General features: G+C 44.0%; 1 protein-coding gene across 1 annotated transcript in view; it reads left to right on the top strand.

The window, feature by feature from the left end:
* Positions 1 to 3,578: 3,578 nt before the first annotated feature.
* Positions 3,579 to 22,531, top strand: part of Rrp12 (ribosomal RNA processing 12 homolog) — a 33,320-nt gene continuing 14,367 nt past the window's right edge. The window contains exons 1-15 of the mRNA XM_076834669.1: positions 3,579 to 3,796; positions 4,436 to 4,665; positions 6,823 to 6,906; positions 8,179 to 8,255; positions 9,089 to 9,194; positions 9,385 to 9,501; positions 11,298 to 11,436; positions 11,512 to 11,639; positions 13,346 to 13,444; positions 14,171 to 14,262; positions 15,883 to 15,994; positions 16,210 to 16,307; positions 17,817 to 17,931; positions 19,205 to 19,347; positions 19,485 to 19,606. Of these exons, the coding sequence (XP_076690784.1) occupies positions 3,658 to 3,796; positions 4,436 to 4,665; positions 6,823 to 6,906; positions 8,179 to 8,255; positions 9,089 to 9,194; positions 9,385 to 9,501; positions 11,298 to 11,436; positions 11,512 to 11,639; positions 13,346 to 13,444; positions 14,171 to 14,262; positions 15,883 to 15,994; positions 16,210 to 16,307; positions 17,817 to 17,931; positions 19,205 to 19,347; positions 19,485 to 19,606 (1,801 nt within the window). The 5' untranslated portion in view covers positions 3,579 to 3,657. The remainder of the gene's footprint in view (positions 3,797 to 4,435; positions 4,666 to 6,822; positions 6,907 to 8,178; positions 8,256 to 9,088; positions 9,195 to 9,384; positions 9,502 to 11,297; positions 11,437 to 11,511; positions 11,640 to 13,345; positions 13,445 to 14,170; positions 14,263 to 15,882; positions 15,995 to 16,209; positions 16,308 to 17,816; positions 17,932 to 19,204; positions 19,348 to 19,484; positions 19,607 to 22,531) is intronic.

Below are 22,531 nucleotides of genomic sequence, written 5' to 3'. Positions count from 1 at the left end.
ATTTCAGGACTACTGGCCTCCTGCAGCAATAGTGTGCCAGGCATTTTACGTGCATCACTTCATTTGAGCCTCATAACAGCAACCTATTTTCAGATGCAATGCTGTGGCACAGAAAGTTCAGCTGCCCACCCCAGCTCACACAGCCGGGATGTGGCTCCAAACCCAGGCTAAGTCCAAAGCCTGGACTTTAACATCACAATCAGCTGCAACTGTGCTATGTGTGGCCTAATGTGCTGCCGGGGATGACAAAGGCCCTCTCCCTTTCCCAGAGCTTGAGCCCTAAGTTAAACACCCAGGTCATCTGCTGCTTCTTTGTCTTGGGCAACAGGCTGACCCTCAATTTCCCTTCTTCCTGCCCAGTTTTGTAACAGATTACAACCCCAATGACCTAAAATTAACCTTCCTGCCCCTCCAGGCTTCAGTGCTTTGGGTGTGGCAGCTTTGTTCCTTCCAAATGAATCTTGCAAACAGGTTTTAGAGCAGTTGCTATGGGGGGAGTTCCTGGCAAAGATTTGGATCAGTCAACCCCTGCCCCATCAGTCAGCTCTGTGCCTTTGGAGGTGTTACTGAACCCCCCTGGAGCCATGTTTCTCCTCTGTGAAATGAGGACACCTACCAAGTCCTCCTCAGATCATAGGTGAGAAGGTATTTTGCAATCCCTAAGAGTTTTTGGGGTAACATGAATACATTACATTTATTACCTGCTCATTGCACACCAGGCAGTGTGCCCAGCACCTAACATGCATTAGCTTATTTAGTTCTCACAAACCCTATGGGTAGGTGTTCTTATCATCTCCATTTTATATGTGGAAAACAGATTCAGAGAGTTAGGTGTCCCGCTGAAGGCCACACAGCCAATGGTTACTTGAGTCCCAACCCAGAGGGACTAAATGCAATATCTATCTTATGGCTAAGAATGGTATTTCCTAGGGGCTGGGGTTGTGGCTCAGAGGTAGAGTGCTCACCTAGCACATGCGAAGCCCTGGGTTCGATCCTCAGCACCACATAAAAATAAATAAGTAAAATAAAGATATTGTGTTCAACTAAAACTAAAAAATAAAAAAAAAATTAAAGAAAAGAATGGTATTTCCTAGCATTATGTAGCCGATGACCATGGACAGGGCTAATATTCCTAGGTTGAAGTCATCACTGGAATTCAGAGGTGGGAGTTTGTCCTTCACCATGGACATGAGCCCTGTGGTGGACATGAGCCCTGTGGGGTAGTGGGAGAAAATATGCTCAGGATATCTGGATGCCTCTTGTCACCCCTCTTCTGGTGCCATATGGTTCCTGGAGGAGGCTCTAAAAAGATACTTTCAAGACAGAGGCCCAGTAAATGGCCTGTGGCTGGCCCCTCAAAGCCCATTCTACCCTGGTGATTCATCCAGACACTATATCTAGATATCATGAAGACTCATTTTGGAGGTAAGGAGATTTCCGTTGACCAGGAAAAGTGTGGGAAGGCTGAGCCTCAGAATTTCCCCATTGGATTTTGCAAAATCCCAATCTTCTCAACAGCATTGCTTTCTTTCTATAGGGGTTTAGCCAAACAGGTTGTTTGAAGAGCTCCCTCTGATGGACAAGGTGCACCACTGCATCCTTTGCAAGGTCTCACTAGTAACTGTTCATATTTTGACATAGACACGTTTTCAAATTGAACCTTCACAGTAGCCCAGTGGATTTAGTATTATTATAGCAGCTTAAAGAGCAAAAAATAGACGCTTAGAGAGTTTAAGATAAACCCAACACTTTCTCTGCTTTTTCTTAGCAATTGTCCCCAAGTCTCTGGTGGCTAGCACTATCTTGCTTGCAATAGTTTCCACACTATGTGTCCCCTTCCTCCCTAAACCACCAGTTCCCTTTTATCAGTCCTACCACCCAGGTCTCAGCCTGGGTCCCAGGAGTGGGGCCCGTGGTGGGGGTGGAGCTCTTTCCTGGGGCCAGAGGGACTGGGGCTCAAAGCTGGTGCTAACTTCTGTCTTCTCTGTACTGATGCTTTCTTACATTAACAGTGTTTAAGCTCCTTCTTCTCTGTGTGCACAAATCCTTTCTATTTTCAGTCCACCTAGATAGTGTAAGATTTATACAGACAAGAATACAAATTATAAGCTCACAGCTCAATGAATTATTTCTCAGTGAACATATCCACATAAACTCCAAAAGATGATGAAATAACTACACCTTTTATACCAACTCCTAATGTAGATTAGTTATGCTTTTGAACTATCTAATGGAATCATGCAACATGCATTCTTTTGTGTCTGGAGTCTTTCATTCAAGTTAGACAATAGGTGCCGTTGCACATAGTAGTAGTTTGTTCTTTCTCATTGCAGTTACTATGTAGAAGTTGATGTGTATGGTTGAATGCTATAGTGATTCATTATATATCGGTAAACTATTAACAGTAAAATGGATAAAAATTTATTTTATTATTTCCAGTACTGGATTATTATGAATATCCTCTTCTTTCTCTAAGTAAGCATCTCTATTGGTGTATATACATGAATTAATTGCTGGATTGTAGAGTAGGATTATGTTCAGTTTTAGTAGACACCACCACATAGTTTAACAAAGTGATTGTATCAATTTTATACTCCCACTATATAGATAGCCAGTTGTTCCATATCCTTACCAACATTAGTATCACTAATCATTTTTTAATTCTTTTTTTTGGGGGGGGGTAACTGGGGATGTTTTTTAACTTAAAAAAAAAATTTGAGTTGTAGATAGACACAATACCTTTATTTTATTTACTTATTTTTTATATGGTGCTGAGGATCAAACCCAGAGCCTCACACATGCTAGGCAAGTGTTCTATCACTGAGCTACAGCCCTAGCCCTGGGTACTGAGGATTTAACCCAGAGGCACTCTATTAGTGAGCCACATTCCCAACCTTTTTTAAAAAAATATTTTGAGACAGGGTCTCACTAAAAAAACAAAAACAAACAAACAAACAAACAAAAAAAAAACAAAAAAAAAAAAACACAACCTAAGTTTCTTAGGGCCATGCTAAGTTGCTGAGGCTGGCTTTAGTTTATTGTGATCCTCCTGCCTGAGCCACCCAAGTCTCTGGGCTTACAGGCATGCACCACTGCACCAGACTACAATCAATAATCAATTTAATTTTAGCCGTTCTGGTGGGTACGTAGTGTCATTTCATTGTAGTTTTAATTTTTAATTTGCAAAGCAAATCTAGAACACAACTGGCTGCTTTTTTTCTCTCTGCAGGCCAAACTCATGTTCACACTTTCAGGTTTGGACAGGTCTCAACTCTTTCGAAATCAGATTTTTTTCCTAAAGTCATGGAAATGTAGATTTTTTTTTTTTAACCTTCAAAGGAATTCCAGTTTTATAAGGCTCCCTCCTAGGGCCAGGAGTCTCTTGGCGTGGCCCTGGAGTAAGATACCAGAGAACTCCTAGCAACAGAACTTCTTTTCTAGCAACACCTCTACTCCGGGAGTCCCCCGGGCTCTGAAGGAAAGAGCAAACGTAAAACCGGATATTGACTGTTTTGCCATAGTAACGCATGCAATTCCGGAAGTAATGTCAGAGGAAGAGGAAGTGAGGGCACCGAGCACCCACGTGGATTCTCTGCGTGTTTCTGCGTCTCTGAGACCCGGTTCCCTGGGCTTGCTGGGAACCACGGTTTAGTTAACATGGGTCGCTCGGGGAAGTTGCCCTCAGGTGTGTCAGCTAAATTGAAGCGCTGGAAGAAAGGCCACAGCAGTGACAGCAATCCCGCCATCTGTCGCCACCGCCAGGCTGCCCGCAGCCGCTTCTTCAGCCCGCCCTCAGGTAACCGGTCCCTGAGACCCGAGCAGGGCCGCCTCCTTGTTTTGAACTGGCCTGAATCTGGGCGGGTCCGGGTCCTCTCGAGGTCCGGGGCCCAGGTATTGGGACTTTCACGTCTTAGGTTGTCTGATCTGAAACTCACTGTGAAGGCAGCCCTTCCGTTTCACAGACGCGGAAAGTGTCCACAGTGGAGAAATGACTTGCCCAGGGTACAGGACTGTAACTTAAACTTGGGGGCTGGGGCTGGGGCTCAGTGGTGGAGCGCTTGCCTCATATGTGTGAGGCACTGGGTTCGATCCTCAGCACCACGTAAAAAAATAAAAATATAAAGTTATTGTGTGCATCTCATCTACAGCTAAGTTTTTGTTTTTTTGTTTTTTTTTTTAACTCCCGGACGACTCCCATGGATGCTTATGTCAGCGGTGCAAGGGAACTGTCGGGGAGGGTTCCCTTTAACATTGGCTTTCTAAGTTTTAGGCACACAGTGGGCGACAAGGCAGATCGTGTTCAGAATTCAGCCTCGCCGGGTAGGGGATAGGGGACCAGACCTAGGCTGCTTTGTTTCACAGGGTTGTCTGTTTTGTCGCCAAAAGGAGGTTTGGATAGAAGTGCGGGGCCTTACCTTGTGCCTCTGGTTCTCAGGCAAGAGCGACCTGACAGTTGATGCTGTGAAGCTGCACAATGAGCTGCAGTCAGGATCCCTGCGCTTGGGCAAAGGGGAAGCCCCCGAGACGGCCATGGACGAAGATGAGGAGCTGGCTCTTACCCAGAAGTCCTCGGGCACCTTCCTCAGTGGTCTCTCTGACTGCACAAATGTCACCTTCAGCAAAGTACAGCGCTTTTGGGAGTCCAACTCAGCGGCCCACAAGGAGGTAGGGAGGCTGAGAAGGGTGTGGGAAACGGAGGAGAGGCCAGGCTCATGCGTTTTATTTTCCTCCAGTCTTGGTGACAGCAGCTGGTTTCTGAATGATGTGTCATGTCTCCTACCCTCTATGTTCCTTACATATTAATTCCTCCTAGGGCAGGTTTCACTTTCCACTTTTTGTAAGAACATTTTCCCTGCTGAAGTATAAAGTTCTGAGGAATATTTTCCAGACATTTGTCTCCACACCTATACCTAACCTAGAACATTGTACATAGAATATTTTCAAGAAACATTGAAAATATGTCAATTGTTGAATTAATTAATGCTGAGTAAGAGTGACTATAAAAATGTCTTATTTAGCAAAATTAAATTTTATTTACCTTTATAGTTCTATTTATACTTTAAAGTTATGTGTATCTGTAGTTATCATTGTTTAAATGAAAAATGTTGAAATTTAAGGTAATGTCAATAGAATAAAATGTGATAGTTATTCTCCCAATTTGACTCTTCCCCATGGCTATTGTATATGGGTCCTAAATAAATGACCTAGCCAGGCATGGTGGCCCCTGCAGCTGGAGAGGCTGGGGCAGGAGGGTCATGAGTTCAAAGCCAGTCTCAGCAAAAGCAAGTGCTAAGCAACTCAGTGAGATTCTGTCTCAAAGTACAAAATAGGGTTGACAATGTGGCTTAGTGGTTGAGTGGCCCTGACTTCAGTCCCCAGGACCAATAAATAAATAGATAGCACAGTGATGTAAAGGGAGCCACTGTATAATTGAAAAATTTCTAGTAGCTACATTAAAAAAAGAAACAGGTGAAATTAATCTGTTATTTTTTTCCCCTCAATTTTCAGTGGTAGTGAGTATTGAACCCAGGGATATTCCACCACTGAGCTATACTCCTAGATCTTTTTTTGTTTTTTATTTTGAGGCAGGATCTAAATTGCCCAGGATGGCAATCCTCTTGCCTCAGTCTCCCAAGTAGCTGAGATAACAGATATATACCACCATGCCTGGCAAATTTTAATATATTTTATTTAACCTGGTACATCATTATTATTATTTTAATATACAACCAATATTTTTTAAAACGAGCTTTTTCCACCCCTCCTCTAAGAGAGGGTCTTGCTGTGTGGTCCAGGCTGGCCTGAAACTTCTAAGCTTAAGCAGTCCTTCTCCCTCACCTTCTCTCTCTCTCTAAAAAATAAATGAATAAATAAATAAATAAATAAATCTATTCTTGGGGCTGGAGTTGTAGCTCAGTGGTAGAGCTCTTGCCTCACATGTGTGAGGCCCTGGGTTCAATTCTCAGCACCACATAAAAATAAATAAATAAAAATAAAGATATTGTGTCCATCTGCAACTAAAAAAAATTAAAAAGAAAAAAAAAAAAAAGAAATATTCAGTTCTTTCGTCCCAGCAGCTACATTTCAAGTATTCCGTTCTTCTTGTCAACATTACTGTTCTAGGAGTTTTTTTGTGTGTATTTTTTACATATTTGGTTATTTGGATTTACCAAAATATAATTGTTTTATGTCCATTGTTCTCCAACTTTTCCCCATTGAACAGTATAGAAAATACACTGAAAGTACATATTTGTAACTCATTCTTTTCAATGACTGTACAGCATTTAAATTTGTCATTATCAAATAATAATAGTACATTATTAATCCACTGTTGATGACTGCTTGGGTGTTCCAATTTGTTGTAGTGAACATACTTGTGCAAAAATCTTTACACATTTGTGCAGGTATTTCTATAAGAAATGGATTATTTTTTTGAAAAAAAATTCTAATTATACATGATAGTAGAATTTATTTTGACATATATACATGGAGTATAACTTCTCATTCTTCTGGTTGTACATGATGTAGAATCACATTGGTCGTATAATCATATATGTACATAAGATAGTAATGTCTGATTCATTTTACTGTCTTTCCTATTCTCATTCCCTCTCCCTTTCCTTCATTAGAAATGGAGTCTTTGAAGTGAAATTTTAGCATTCATGTTCTGAGTTTTTCAGTTTGCTAGACCTATGGGGTGTACCCCAGCTCTGAGTGCTTGTCCATCTCTAGGCTTTATGATTTTAGTTTGTGAAGAAAGGGAAGCCCACCCAGATCGGAGTAGCTTCCAGATATATCACAGGTGCCTTCTTTCTCTTGCAGATCTGTGCAGTTCTGGCTGCTGTCACCGAGGTGATTCGCTCCCAGGGAGGGAAGGAGACGGAGACTGAGTACTTTGCTGCTCTGGTGAGTGGGTGCACCTGGGTCAATAGGTTAGTCAGACTACAGAGAGCAGACAGGTGTCCCTGGCCTATAGGGACAGAAAAGGACAACTTTGAACAGGTGAAAGTGCCTCCATTGTGCTCAGGCGACTTGGTAAGGCTGGAGGTTTTTTTTTTTCTTTTAACACAAAAATCCACTGTTCTTCCCCCTGCCCTCTTTCCTCCGCGCCCCCCCCCCCCCATAATAGGGATTGAATTCAGGGGTGCTTTAGCACTGAGTACATTCTCAGCCCTTTCTATTTTTTATTTTGAAAGAGGACCTTACTAAATTGCAGAGGGTTTCACTGAGTCACTGAACTGGTCTCAAACTTTCTAACCTCCTACCACAGCTTCCTGAGTCATTAGGATTACAGGCATGCACCATCATGCCTGGCTACTACTTTCTTCTTTCTTTACTGGTTCTAGGGATTGAACCTGAGAGTGCTCTGCCACTGAATTGCATCCCTTCCCCCACCTCCTGTTTTTTTTTTAAGGCAAGGTCTCATTAAGTTGCCTATGCTGGTCTCGAATTTGCAATCCTCCTGCCTTAGTCTCCTAAGTAGCTGGGCTTGTAGGTGTGTGCCACTTTGTCCAGCTGATTTTTACATTTTATAAAGGATTATTAAGCATATACAAAAAAGAATATGCAACAAAGATCATATGTTAGCCTCTAAAGTATAAAATATTTATTATTTGGAAATAACTTTTTTTGAGAGGGGGAGTTGCCAACCCTTTTCCAGAAAAATGAAGTAAATAAGATGGCAGTATAGGGTTTATCATGTGCCAAGTAATATTCTTAGTACTTTACATATGTTAATTCAATTGAACCTCACAACTTATAAGGCTTGTAGCATAGTCGTGTGTCACTTAACAACAAGGATACCTTCTGAAAACTGTTGCTGGCCAATTTCCTCATGTATGAACATCATAGAGTGTACTTACACAAACTAAGACAGCTCAGTATCACTAGGTGATATATTCTTTTGGGACCATTGTCCCTATATGTGGTCTATCATTGACTGAAATGTCGTTTTGCAACTGATACTATTCTCATCTCTATTTTCCAAATGAATAAACTGAGTCACAAATAGGATAGGATACTTGGCCAAAGTTACACAATGGCAGAGCTGATATTGGAACTTCTGAAACCATAGTTCTGGGTCATAACTATTTTGGGGGGGCATGTGGCTACTCCCTCTTGCTTTCCTGTTGAGTAGTGTGACACTTTATCCATTCACTCCTTCAATCTGGCTTTCAGATGACAACAATGGAAGCAGTGGAGTCCCCAGAGTCGCTGGCTGCTGTTGCTTACCTACTGAACCTTGTCCTGAAGCGGTGAGTCCCAATTCCTGCTTGAATGCCAGGTCTCTTTATGGAGGGGGTTGGGAATGTGGACAGGAGGAACAGAATTAGGGAACTGTTCTTTAAATAAGGTACTTGATTTTCAAGATGAAAGTGTTTTGGAGATTGGTTGCACAATAATGAAAATATACTTAAAACTACCAAACTGTATGCTCCAAAGTGTTTAAGATAAATTCTGTGTATGTGTATTTTAGCACAATAAGAAATTTAAGAATGGGGCTGGGGGTTTGGCTCAAGCGGTAGCGCGCTTGCCTGGCATGGGTGCGCCCTGGGTTCGATCCTCAGCACCACATACAAACAAATATGTTTTGTCTGCCGAAAACTGAAGTGTAAATAAAATATTTTAAAAAAAAGAAATTTAAAAATAAAATCAGAATTTAAAGAATATCTGGAAGCATTCTACAACATTGGGCTCTGGACTTGACTTGGGCTATCACACATTGGAGTGAATGTTGGTGCCTTGGGAGTGGGTAACCCTGGAGCAATGAGGAGGGCAGGAGAAATGGACTGGAACATTGGCATCAGGCTCTGTGGAGATGTGCAGCCAGAGAGGGGCTGAGAGGACTCAAGAGAGCTTATAGTGACCCATCTTCTGGGTGCTGGGGAAGGTGAGAGAACTGGGAGTTCAGGTATCGTCGAAAGTGTGCCAAACCCAGGGTAAGGAAGTATGACTCTAGTTAACTTGCTGAGTGGCTGGGCCAGCCGTGCCCTTTCCTGGGTCCAGCTTCCTCCTTTGTACCAACAAAGCCTGCACCAGCTGTTCTTCACATGCCTCTCTGGGGTGACCTTCTCTGTTGTTCCTACAGCGTGCCCAGCCCTGTACTCATTAAGAAGTTCTCTGATACCTCCAAGGCCTTCATGGACATCATGTCTGCCCAGGCCAGCAGCAGCTCCACCTCTGCCCTCCGATGGGTCAGTGTCTGTGTGTTCTAGATCCCATTGGGTTTGGTTAAAGTGTAGCTGTCCCCTGGGAGGTGTTTAGACACTCTGTGGATCCTTAGACAGATCTCTTGGGCATTTTCTTTAGTTGGTGAGAATCCGGCCTCTTTTCCCTCCTGGATGAGGCTGGTGGAGCTGAGAAACTCTGACTTTCTTCTTCAAGGTCCTTTCCTGCCTGGCCACCCTTTTGCGGAAGCAAGACTTGGAAGCCTGGGGCTACCCTGTGACCCTTCAGGTGTACCATGGGCTGCTGAGCTTCACTGTGCATGCCAAGCCCAAGGTGAGACTGCTGGGTCCCCAGAGAATGGGGAGGGAAGCTAGCCTCTCTGAAGGGATTGGGGAGGAGCCCCTGAGGAGCTTTTGTTCAAGGCTATACTTCTTGCCTCCAAGTCAACCGCATGAATCTGGAAGATGAAGGACAGCCCCTTCTCCAGCAGCAGGTTCACTGTCAGGCCCTTCTGAGTCTCTCTGGTACCTCTTCAGGCAGTGATGAGACTGAGTGACCTGTTGACACATTGGTCTCTCAACATGTTTCTTTACCTTGGCAGGGAGGATAGCACTGTAGAGGTTCTGGAGTCACTGCTGTGGTGTCACCTTGGACAAGTTAAATTAAAGTCTTTAAACCATGGCTTCATAATTATAAAATAGGGATAAGAATCCCAACCTTGCTGCAGGGTCATGGGCACTCTCCAGTGTTAATAGGCCTGGTGCTATTCCTGGCTTATAAGCAGGTATTTAGAAAGTGGTGATTCCTCTCTCTGTTTCCTCCAGAAATTTAGGCAGGAGGTATATAATAATAATTATTGCCAGCATTCCCCACTGTGCTAAGCACTGTGAGCCCAGAGTCTCGTGCCTCCTTACATATGTGTTCACATCTTTCCCTCACCAGATTTAGGTCTGATTTTGCCATTCTCTGCTTGAAATGTCACTTCACTGGTTGATACTTTCCTGACCATCCTATAAAAAGTAGCAACCCTAGGGGTTGTGGCTCAGTGGTAGAGCGCTTGCCTAGCAAGTGTGAGGCACTAGGTTAGATCCCCGCCACCACATAAAAATAAATAAAATAAAGGTATTGTGTCCATCTACAACTAAAAACAACAACAACAAAGTAGCAACCCTATTTTATTATCTTCAGACTACTTCTCTTCTGATGTATATTTGTTTTTTTTTTTTCTTTTGTGCTTCTGTTAGTACAGTATAGTTGAACATAATAATTGAGTTCATTTTAATATAATCATACATGCATGGAATTTAATTTCCTCTGTTTCAGTCCCTGGTGACCCCCCTTTCTCTCTCCTCTCTCCTATTCCCCTTTTTTTTTTAACTCACTGTCTATTTAGTTATATATAAAAATATATAATTAAAAATTATATATTTTTAATTGGTGATTTATAGATACACATAATGGTAGAATTCACTGTGGTATATTTATACATGTGCATAGTGTAACGTTTTGTCTTTGTTGTTTTGTTTTGTGGTACTGGGAATGGAACCCAGGTCTTCATGAATGCTAGGTAATGGCTCTCCCAATGAACCATATCCCCAGCTGCTTTTGCTTTTTCTTTCTCAAGTAGAATGTGATTTGTCTGCCCTATTCACTGCTGGTTTGCTCACACCTAGAGCAGTGCTTGGCTGGGTGACACTCAGCATTTGCTGGATGATTGAATGAATAAATCTCTGTCTAAAAGGTGAAGACCCTCTCAGAGATGAAATAGTAGAGAGCTCAGGAGTCAACCACAAGAAAGCCCTGATTTAGCACTGGGTCCATAGTACATAGTCAAAGCTTGGTGTTGAGCCAGACACAGTGGCACATGCCTATAATTTCAGCTGCTTGGGAAGCTGAAGCAGTAGGATCATAATTTGAGGCTAGCCCAGATAGCTTAGCAAGATCCTATCTCAAAGCAAATAGGGCTGGGGGTGTAGCTCAGTGTTGGAGTGCTTGCTTAACATGTACAGGGCCCTGGGTTCCATCCCCCATACTGCAAACAAAACAAAGCTTGGTTGTGATTTTGCCAACCACCCAAGATGTTGGCATAATGCCGATTGGCCTTGTCCCCCTTTTTCCTTGCTCCTTAGATCCGGAAGGCTGCCCAGCATGGAGTGTGCTCAATTCTTAAGGGCAGTGAATTCATGTTTGGTGAAAAAGCCCCTGCTCACCATCCTGCTGCCGTCTCCACTGCCAAGTTCTGCATCCAGGAGATTGAGAAGTCTGGAGGTGGGAAGCCAGCCTGAGGGCAGGTGGATGGGAAGTGGAGGAGGATCAATAATAAAATCCCCCTTGGTCTGCCAGGCTCCAAGGAGGCCACCACTACTCTGCACATGCTGACGCTGCTGAAGGATGTGCTGCCTTGCTTCCCGGAAGGCCTAGTGAAGAACTGTAGCGAGACTCTCCTACGGGTCATGACCTTGAGTCATGTGGTGAGCTCAGGCCACAGGAAGGAAGGGGGGCCCATGGTGGTAGTATTTGGGGAGCGCACTGATCGGGCAAAAAGTGGATGTGATGGCATGTGCCTGTAGTCCCAGCTACTGAGAAGACTGAGGCAGGAGGATCAACTGATCCTAGGAGTTTGAAGCCATCCTGAGCATACTGAGACCTTGTCCCCACAAAAAAGCAGGACCTGGGATCTCCTTGCCCTGACTCTACTACTCTTATGTTAAAACAAAGACACCTTATCAACCACTATGTTGGGACCGGCTGAGCCATCTGAGCCCTGATACAGTTGAAAGCTTCTCTTAGAGATTGAGTCAGAATGAGGTTGGATTGGTAGTGGGACTTGTAAAGCATCAGCTCCCCTCAAGCTCTTCTTCAGCCAGAGTCATAGTTATATCTGCTTTAGACCTTTTTTTTTTTATTCTTACTTATTTACTAGCGTGTCAGTATAGCAGCTTTAGACTTAGAAACAATCCCGTTTCACCAGCCTGGCAGAGTTGTGTTGAAATTTGTATATTCTCTTGTAGTGTTCATATATGCATTTAAAAACTTTTTTTTAAAAAAAAATATTTATTTATTTATGTATCTTTAGTTTTAGGTAGATACATTAGTTTGTCTTTATGTGGTGCTGAGGATTGAACCCAGTGCCTCATGCATGCTAGGCGAGCACTCTACCACTGAACCACCACCCCAAGCCCCTTAAAAACTTTTTATTAATGACACGGTCATTGTTTAGAGAGGAAAAAAATTACTTGAAATTATGTGGAATAAAAAGTAAGCCTAGTATAGTGTGTGCATCTATGATCCCAGCAACTTAGGAGGCTGAGGCAAGAGGATCATAAATTCTAAGCCAGCCTCAGCAATTTAGCAAGATCTTGTCTCAAAGTAAGATAATAATAAAGGCTGAGGATATAACTCAGTGGTAAAGTGCCCCAGGGTTCAATCCCCAAAACCTAAAAAAGAAAAAACAAATTATTTTTTTCTGGTATCAGGGATTGAACCCAGGGCCACTTAACTACTGAGCCACATCCCCTTGCTGAGGCCAGCTTTGAACTTGTGATCCTCCTGCCTCAGCCTCCTGAGTAGCTGGGATTACAGGTGTGCTTCACTGTGCCTTATAAAAAAAAAAATATATATATATATATACACACATACATACATATATATTTGATATATTTGGACATGTTCTCTTTGGTTAAACATATATTAGAAAATATTTAAATATAGTTATAATTATGGTATACCATTTGTAGTCTGCTTTAGAGTGTGTGTGTGTGTGGGGGGGGTGCTGAGTTCCAACCCAAGGCCTCACGCATGTTAGGCAAGTGCTATGTCACTGAGCTATGCCCCAACCTGGCTTTTTTGGTTTTAGTTGAAAACATTTGTCATTATTTAAATTTTTTTCAAGATTTGAATTGGTTTGGTTTTATTTTGTGTAGCATTGGGATCCACATGCAGGACCTTCTGCAGGCTAGGTACCAGTGAGCTTCATCCCCAGTCCCTATATTGTTTAAAATCTTTTCTAGTGGCTGCCACCCTGTCTTTCTAAAATGACAGAGCATCTGGGTATGGGGGCCATGTTCAGGGTTTTAAGGGGCCTGTGGCTTCCTCCTTAGCCCACTGGGTAGAATGGGAGGTCAAGGGATCTAGGACAGCCTTTGCAGTTTCCTCTAAGCCTGTGTGTCTCCTCTAGCTGGTGACAGCCTGTGCCATGCAGGCCTTCCACAGCCTGTTCCATGCCAAGCCCAGCCTGGGCACCCTGTCTGCAGAGCTCAACGCGCAAGTCATCACGGTGAGACCTAAATGGAGATGGGGGTGATTGCTGGGTGAGCCCCTTAAGAGGCTGTGCTGATTGTGCTGGCCCAGCTGCTTGCTTGCAGAATGAGGGTGAAATGATCTGGGCTGCTCCGGTGGAGGAAGTCAGGAGACAGGCCCTTCGTCAGGAGTCTGGCCACCGAAGTTAGCATCAATATCCATAGGAATTGGGGCCCTGACTCTTTCTTGCCTTTTTCTCTCTCTTTTTTTTTTTTTTTTTTTTTGGAGGTGCTAGGGATCCAACCCAGGGCCTGTGCACACTAGGCAAGCACTCTACCTCTGAGTCACATCCCCAGCCCCTCCTGACTTTATTGACCTAATTAACCTCATGAACTCTAACCTGACCTGTTCACAGTTATCTGGAGCAGTGCTGGTAACTTGAGATCTGTGGGTGGGTTTGGGAAGGGGGCATAAATCCCTCAAAATTGTTGGCAAAATGTGTGTGTACTCACATGTGTTTCACCAGAGAAGGGCTCTGGTTTTTGTCAGACTCAAAGGGTGTGTGAGGCACCAAACTCCTGCTCCTAGAGGCTCTGCTTCCAGAGCATTGGAACCAGCAGGACTTGATGGAGCAGGAAAAGCCAAGGGGGCTTGAGTTCTGGCCAAGACATTCCTGGTGCCCTGAGGGTAGTAAGGGGTCATCGTCACTGGGTCTGCTGACTGTTCTTGCTCAGTCTTCTGCTTATTCTGTCTCCCCCTCCAGGCCTTGTATGACTACGTCCCAAGTGAGAATGATTTACAACCCCTGTTGGCCTGGCTTAAGGTCATGGAGAAAGCCCATATCAACCTGGTCAGGTAGGGATGAGGTGGAGGAGGTCTCGGGGCCTTCCTCCAGGCTGTCTGCTCTGTGACACAGCTGTTAGGGATGGGAACTAGAAGCTGGAGAGACCACTCCGCTTCCTTCCTGGGGTCTGCTGGTTTTTCCTTGTCAAGTGTGCTGGAGACGAGTGCTTATTTTTTTTTGAAGCATATGGTAGGGCAGCACACTGATAGCAGAGTTTGGTTCCTCTCCTGCAGTGGAGAGCACTGTATTTAGGCTGAGATCCATCCTGGTCCTTGTTGCTCCCTGGTTGTGCTATTCTGTGTGCTCAGTTTCTTTGTCAGGACCCTTTTCTGTGGTACCCCGCCCAGGCTAATATTTTCCTCCTCTGGGTTTTTTAGTCCTGCAAACCCAGTTTCTAGGTTCTGCTTTCTGTTTCTGCATTCATTCATGATCACTTAATAGTAATTCCACTTTTCTGGAATAAGGTTGGAAGAAAATGATGGCCTACATGCTTTGCCTGGAGCGAGGGTCTTGTAAGTCCTATAGCTACACCGTGCTGGTTCTGTCTTTCCCTCACATGAAGGATTCCCATACCTGCTCTGGCCCAGGTACATACTGAGTGCTTCACATTCTTTGTTTTACCTCACTGATCAACCTTCCCTATGAGGCAGGTTTTAGCCCTGATTTTTAAACCAGAAGCTAAAGCCATGCGAGATAACTCCTCACACAGCTGCTAAGGAGCCTGGGAAGTCTCCAGCCCAGGTCAGCTAGGCCCAGGTTCTTTTTCCTACCCCAGACCACCTTTCATGTGGAAGGGCTGGAAATGGCAAAATCATCCCATTTGTTACTTCTCAGGATTCTGCGGGAGCATGCCCACAGTGGCGTCCAGGACATGTCTCAGGATGTTTGTTGTAGTATTAGGTGTTGGCAAAAAAGCTAGTACTTAATGTCTCATAGGGGAGAGGTTAAATACAGACCTTGAAAACTATTCTGACATTGGAAATGTGCTTCTAATGAAAAAACTCTAGAATACATTGAGAAAGAGCAAGAATGAGAACAGTAGACATGGCCTTATTATTTGTATTTATATGCTCTGGACCCAGGTTGACGAGATATGAATCCTGACCTCATTACACCAACCTGTGTGGTCTTATGCAAGTTATTTGACTTAATGTTTCTCTGTGTCTCAGTTTCTTCATCTGTAAAATGGGAATTATAACAGGACTAATTTCAGTAGTTTTTGCAAGGTTGAAGTGAATGAGTGTATGTTGTTATTTCAGTGGTTGGTAAATATTATGTACAGGTTAGCAATGTTGTTTTGTATGTTGGTATATGTGTGAAGACTTCTGGAAGAGTGTTTAATAAATTTAACTTTGATTTTCCCCTGGGAAGTGCATTTGAGGGTCAGCCCAGAAGGGTGTAAAGGAAGGCATGCCCTTCATTCTATACCCTGACAACCTCTTTGAATTTTTTTTACCGCATGTAATTATTACTTCAATGAGAGTACCTTTTTTAAATGGCCCATCAGAAGGGCCCTACAGAGTCCTGCAGTTGGTGGTTGGATTTGGATCTGGGCTGTGAGGGTTGAGTCTTGGTTGCTTAGTCTCTGAGGCTGAGGACCAGGCCCAATAAAAAAACTTTTGTCTTGCCAGGTTGCAGCGGGACCTGGGACTGGGCCACCTCCCTCGTTTTTTTGGAACTGCGATGACCTGTCTTCTCTCCCCTCACTCACAGGTGGTGACAGCTGCCACCCAGACTCTCAAGGTACTGCCGCATCCCCAACTCCAGCTGTAGCTAAGGAAGCGGAGAGCAGAAGTGGTTCTGCCACCTCACCTCAGACCACCAGTTTAGTCTTGGTGGCGTTCTAACAGTGGAAGATAGGTTACTTCCAGAAGTAATCATCTAGCAGGGATGAGTGCTCCTGGGGCTGCCTGGGACTTAGACAGCTTGTGGTCTTCTTTTTTTTTTTTTTTCCCCAGGAGCTACTAAAGGAATGTGTGGCTCCACACATGGCTAACATCGGTTCTGTGACTGTCTCAACCTCAGGTCCTGCCCAGTATATTGCCAAGATGTTTAGGTGAGCATGTGGTGTCCATGTTAAGATTGCATGAGGAGCTGGACCTGGTTCCACACTCCTGTGATCTCAGCTACTTTGGAGGCTGAGGCATGAGGATCACAAGTTCAATGCCAGCTTCAGCAAATAGCAAGAAATTGTCTCAAAATTAGAAAGAGCTGCAAATGTAGCTCAATGATAGAGTGCACCTGGGTTCTATCCCTAGTAACCTTCTCCCCTCCAAATAAAAAGAAGGCATGAGGGGTGCTGTAGTAGAATGTTCTACATAGTGCTTCACTTACCACTTACTGTGAGCTTGGTGCCTGGCATCAGGCAGTCCGGGATTTCAGAGTTGGAGCACTGCTTGTGTCAGAGTGCCTACACTGGGAGAGGCACCATAATATGAGGCATAAGAGTATGGATTCTGGATCTCTGCCCTTGGAGCTCCTACCATGGAGCTGGGATTGATTCGGTTCTTAACTGCGTAACTCTGTAAATCTCAGGGTCTTTGTCTGCCAAAGGGGAGTAGCAAGAAGGTGAAGACTGAATGAGGTAGCTCTAGGAAAGCTCTCAGAACAGTACCTGGCACATGGTTAAGCTTTCAGTAGCTCTAACTACTAGTGATCCACATGATGCTAGGAGATCTCTGATACCCCCATCTTATAGACAGGAAGTGGAGGTTACCCAGCCAGTGGTAGGCTGACCTCAGAGACCTCTCTTTTGTCCATGTGTTGTACTGCTCTCCACACTGTGAGAGGAGCCATTCACAGACACACCCACCAGCCACCTTTGATTCCCAGCAGGACAGTGTGGAAGCTGAGTGCCAAGCCCCCTTGAGCAATTCCACTTAAGAGGCTAGGAGCCTGGGTGTTTCTTTTGGTTCTGTTTAGCTTCATGATCTGGTGCTATGGTGACTCTTCCATGGTGGACAGAGGCCTTTTTCTTGTCCATCTGGGATAGGGTTTCAGGAAATTTCAAGAACTTCAACTACCCCACAGCCACATTCCTTTCCACACTGTCCCCTGTCAGTTCTTCATGCTAAAACCTCCAGTGGATGGACATCATGGGGACATGGTGCACAGCCATGGAAACACATGAAGGTGTGCACAGCCTGGAAAGTGCTAGCGGCTTTCCCCTCTGCCCAGGCCACCTGTTCCTACCATACATTCTGCCTTAGGTCAGAGAAGATATGGGATAATGACAGACAACAGGCTGGGGAGGCCCAGTGTGGTAGGCCCAGTGTGCCTGTGAATGGCTCCTCTCACAGTGTGGAGGGTAGTGCACTGACAGAGTGACCCTAGGCCTCAGATTTCTGATCTGAAAATGGAACAGATTACTTCCTCACAGATTTTTCTTGAAGCACTAAGAGTGTGTAAATTCAACTCAACACAGGAAACATTGTGGACATTTTCCAAATATTAGTTGTCCCCCTTGCCTTTGCTGGGGCCAGCCAAAGGTTTGTAGCCATTGATTTTCTTGGTTGGTGCATGGGTGAATGTGACCATGACCCTAACTCTGTTTGTTCCCTGGCAGGGCGGTGGAAGAGGGCTTGACGTACAAATTCCATGCATCCTGGAGCTCCGTGTTGCAGCTGCTAAGTGTCTTCTTTGAGGCATGTGGGAGGCAGGCTCATCCTGTGATGAAGAAGGTGAGCTAGAGAGCTGCTGGGCCCCTTGAACTAAGGCTCCTAGAAGGGGAACGGGAATTTGCTCTCTGCATACCACTCCCCACTCCCACCCTGATAGTGCCCATGCAGGTACTGTGTCCCCAAGAAGGTAATTGGACCAGTCAGGGAGGAGCAGGAAGAGAGCTAAGAGGTACCTCGCCACACAAATGTCTGCTTACCTGTCTTTGCTGGAGTTGATGGTTTTGCAACTTAGGGAATCTCTATGATTCTTCCTTTCCTGCCCTTGCCTTTGATTTTTCAATTCTCTGATTTTTGTTTAATGAGGGAGTATGGTGTTGGTGTTTTAAACAGCCTTAGGCTCTAGGGCGATTACTCAAGTCTAGAATAAATCATTTAATGATCCTGGATCACCCAGGGATCCTGAGCAGATCCCAGCTCCAGGAGCGGGTGAGAGCCCAGACTCCTGGTCAGCAGGTGGAATAGCTGCTGACCTCAGGGGCCTTCCTCACTGACTCCCCACACTGTTGGTTGACACAAGGTGTCACCCTGAGAAGGAGGGTCTTGAACAAATGGCTAACCTAATTGAGGTTAGCAAACTTGGCTTCCTCCACAAGACCAGCAAGGTCCATGAAAAGCCACACTGGGGAACTGGGAGCCAGATGGCATAGCTCTCTGTCTCCTCAGTGCCTGTTAATTCTCTGTGTTGCATGTGAATCTGCCTTTGCCAGACCTACCATTTTTCAAGGTAAATTGGAAATTTACATTTGCATGTGAAACCTCTTAGTTTTAACTGTTAATTGAAATCAATTTTAAAAAATTCTGAGCCTTGGGGGAGGGATCAGACACATCAGTAGATGTTATCACAGTGTGTTATCACTGCATTTACCCTGGGCCCAGAATCCCAAGCCCCATTCTTTTGGAGACTGTCTGGTCTGGGTCCCTGCTCACCACATTGATCTACAGTAAGGTCAGATAAGAGAAAAAGGGAAATTTTTGCTGATTTAGTTATAGTGACCTTGTGAGCATTAAAAAAACACCTGTACTTTATTATTTTTGGATTTTTTTGTGATGTTAGGGATTGAACCCTGGGCATTGTCATGCTAAGCAAGTGTTCTACCATTGAGCTACACCCCCAGTTCAACACCCATTTATTTTGTGCATGTGTGCACACACTTGCACTTACTGATAATGGAGCCCAGGACCTCTCACGTGCTAGGTAGATAACCTACCACTGACCCATGCTCCAGCTTTGTGTGCACGTCTCACTGTGTAACCTCTCATCTTTTTGTTCCAGTGCCTCCAGTCCTTATGTGATCTGCGCCTCTCCCCTCACTTCCCCCACACAGCAGCCCTAGATCAGGCAGTGGGGGCTGCAGTGACCAGCATGGGACCTGAGGTGGTGTTACAGGCTGTGCCTCTGGAAATTGATGGCTCTGAGTAAGTGTGGTCTTGTTTGGCTTTGTAGAAATGCCAGGAGTCAACGTCTTGTTCTTCCCAGGGAAAGAATTCTGCCAGTCTGTGTAGAGAGGTCCTCAAGCAGTCACCTCCTCACTGTGTTCTTCCCTCCTTTCTAGAGAGACTCTGGATTTCCCACGGAGCTGGCTGCTGCCCGTCATTCGGGACCATGTCCGGGAAACACGACTTGGTTTCTTCACTACCTATTTCTTGCCCCTGGCCAACACCCTGAAGAGCAAAGGTTTGGAACCCTTTCCTGTGTAAAGCCTGAGGCCCCATTATCCAGGAGCTCTAGCTGAAGGGGCCAGAAAAGGCTCTGAGTCCAGCATGTTTGGCATGCATCTTTAGAATGTTTGGCAGCATCTCTGTGCCAACACCTGGCCAGCCAGAGCTTGAGTGCCCTCCCCAGCAGGGCTTATCCTCCTCTTCACTCTGAGGCATGGCCAGGCCTCTGTCCCTGGGATAGAACTTTGCTCTCTGCAAGCAGACATTGGCCTCCTTCCAGCTGAGCTGCCACCATTTGGGTCTTATTCTTCCCTTGTGGATCACAAGAAACAGTCTTGTCTTTTCTTCCTTGTGATAGCCCTTGAGATGAACTTTTCAAAATGTATACTATATTTGTTTATACATATACAGTTGGCCTTCTGTATTCTTTGCATTCTGCATCTGCAGATCCAACCAACCACAGATGAGAAATACTCAGGGAAAGAATTATGTCTCTACTGAACATGTACTAACTTCTTTTTCTTGTCATTATTACCTAAACAATACAGTGTCACAACCCTATGTGCTATTATATTAGGTATTAAGTAATCTAGAGATAAAATTTTAAAGTATAAGGGAAGGATATGTGCAGGTTGTATGCAAATATTCTACCACTTTATATAATGTAGAGACTTGTGCATCTGCCCTTTGTAGTATCCACAGGGGTCCTAGAACCAATCCTTTGTGGATGCTGAAGGACAACTATTTGTACTTCTGTATACCAAGAGATGCACTTGCATATGTATTTTAAGTATTTGAAAATGATCATTACTTCCAGGGAATGTCCTTCTGGCTGCATGTCCTCAGACTCTCTCCCTCTCTCTCTGGTACCAGGGATTGAACTCAGGAGCACTCAAGCACTGAGCCACATCCCATCCCTATTTTATTTAGATACAGGGTCTCACTGAGTTGCTTAGTGCCTTGCTTATCTGAGGCTGGCTTTGAACTCACAATCCTCCTACCTCAGCCTCCCAAACTGCTGGGTCTCTCCCTTTCTTTTGGGACATGGTTTCTCGTCCCATCATTTTCTTGTTCTCTCTCTGTATACTACTCGTGTCCTATGGTACATAGACCCAGACCTATATGAGGGACAAGACTAGCACTAGATCACATTTCTTCACATTTCTTGGCCTAGTGATGGCTGCAGGAGCTTTTGTTTTCATTGGATTTTGAGGGTCTAGGGCAGCATTGGTAAACTATCCTGCCTGCTGCCCATTTTGTTAATTTAAGTTTTATGAGAACACAGCTATGCCTGTTCTATTAAGGCTTTTTTTTGTGTGTTACTGGGGATTGAACCCAGGACCTTGTGCAAATGAGGCAAGCACTCTACCAACTGAGCTATATCCCTAGCCCTCATACTGCTTTTTAATGGCAGACAAAGTTAAATAGTTGTAAGAGAAATGATAGGACCTACAAGGCTTAAAATATGGGCCCTTTACAGAAAGTTTGCTGCCCTGGTCTGCGACAGTGGTTCTCAACAGCAGGATGGTTTTGCTGCCCACAGATCATTTGGCAATGCCTGGAGACATTTTTCATTGTCACAACTGGGAGAAAGGTCCGTTGGCATCTAGTGGGCATAGGACAAGGATACTGCTAACCATCCTAAAATGCACAGGACAGCCCCACAACACAGAATTATGTAGCCAAAAATGTCCATGGTGTCAAGGTTGAGAAACTCTTTTTTCTGATTTCAAACATTGTTTGAATATACAGAAAACATTTAAAGAGGAACATAAAAAAACACTCAGTTCCCCCAACCAGAAAGAATTAAAGAATTACTACTAAAACATTAATGTATTAAAGAATTATTACTTGGGCTGGGGCTAGGGCTCAGTGGTATAGCGCCTGCCTTGCATGTGCGAGGAACTGGGTTCCATCCTCAACACCACATAAAAATAAATAAAATAAAGATATTTTATCTATCTACAACTAAAAAAAATTACTAAAACATTAATGTATTTTTTCTTTCAAATTTTTCTTTTTTTCATATGTAAAATATAAGGGACTATAGACACTGGCAGCAAGATTTTTTTTTGTGTGTATGCTGGGGGTTGAGCACATGCTCCATTACTAAGCTCCATCTCCACCTTCAGCCCTGACAGTGTTCTTTGTGTCTATATAAACTGGTGTGTAGTTATCTATTTCCTCAAGACAGATGTATACTCCCTTTTATGTACATGCAAAGATGTTTCTAGCAGTGTGGTTTCTGTTAGCAAAGAATCTGACATAATCTGCGTGTCTTTCAGTGGGTTCCACTTAAGTTAGCTCTGGTAAAGTCTTGCTTTGGGATGAAGGAGGGCTGGGGATGTGGCTCAGTAGTAGAGCACTGGTTGAGCATGTGTGAGGCCCTGACATCAGTCCCCAGTACCACAAAAATAAAGCAGAACATACAAAGAAAGACAAACCAGTAGGTAGGGATAGATGGCCTAGAAGATTGTGGTTAAATAAACTAGATTTAAATTTCAACTTGGCTAAAGCACTGTGACTTTGGACAAGGTTATTTAGTTTATTTAGTTTGCCAGGGTCTGCACCTCATCTGTAAAATGGGCAGGATAATTACATTGTGAGGATTAAATGAAATAACCATATAAAATGGCCATTATAGACTGCCATGTAGAATAAGCTCAATGAATGTTACCAACTTTATCATCACATTAACAAGTTTACAGAAAATATATGTATAGTACAGTCCGGTTTATGTCTTATGTTTAAAGAAGTATAAGAAAAGTCACAAGGAACAGAAGCCATCCCTGGGGGAGTAAGATTATAGAGAGACATTATTCTCCATGTTATTGTTTATAATTACTCTCCATTATTGTTTTCCATGGGTCTAATATTTTAGAATGAATAAGTATTATGATAAATTTATGGAGAAGGGAGAACCACCCATATTCTTGTCTCC

This window comes from Callospermophilus lateralis, chromosome 15 (assembly GCF_048772815.1).
Source record: "Callospermophilus lateralis isolate mCalLat2 chromosome 15, mCalLat2.hap1, whole genome shotgun sequence".
Taxonomy (NCBI): domain Eukaryota; kingdom Metazoa; phylum Chordata; class Mammalia; order Rodentia; family Sciuridae; genus Callospermophilus; species Callospermophilus lateralis.
This window is presented reverse-complemented; position numbering and strand designations above follow the sequence as displayed.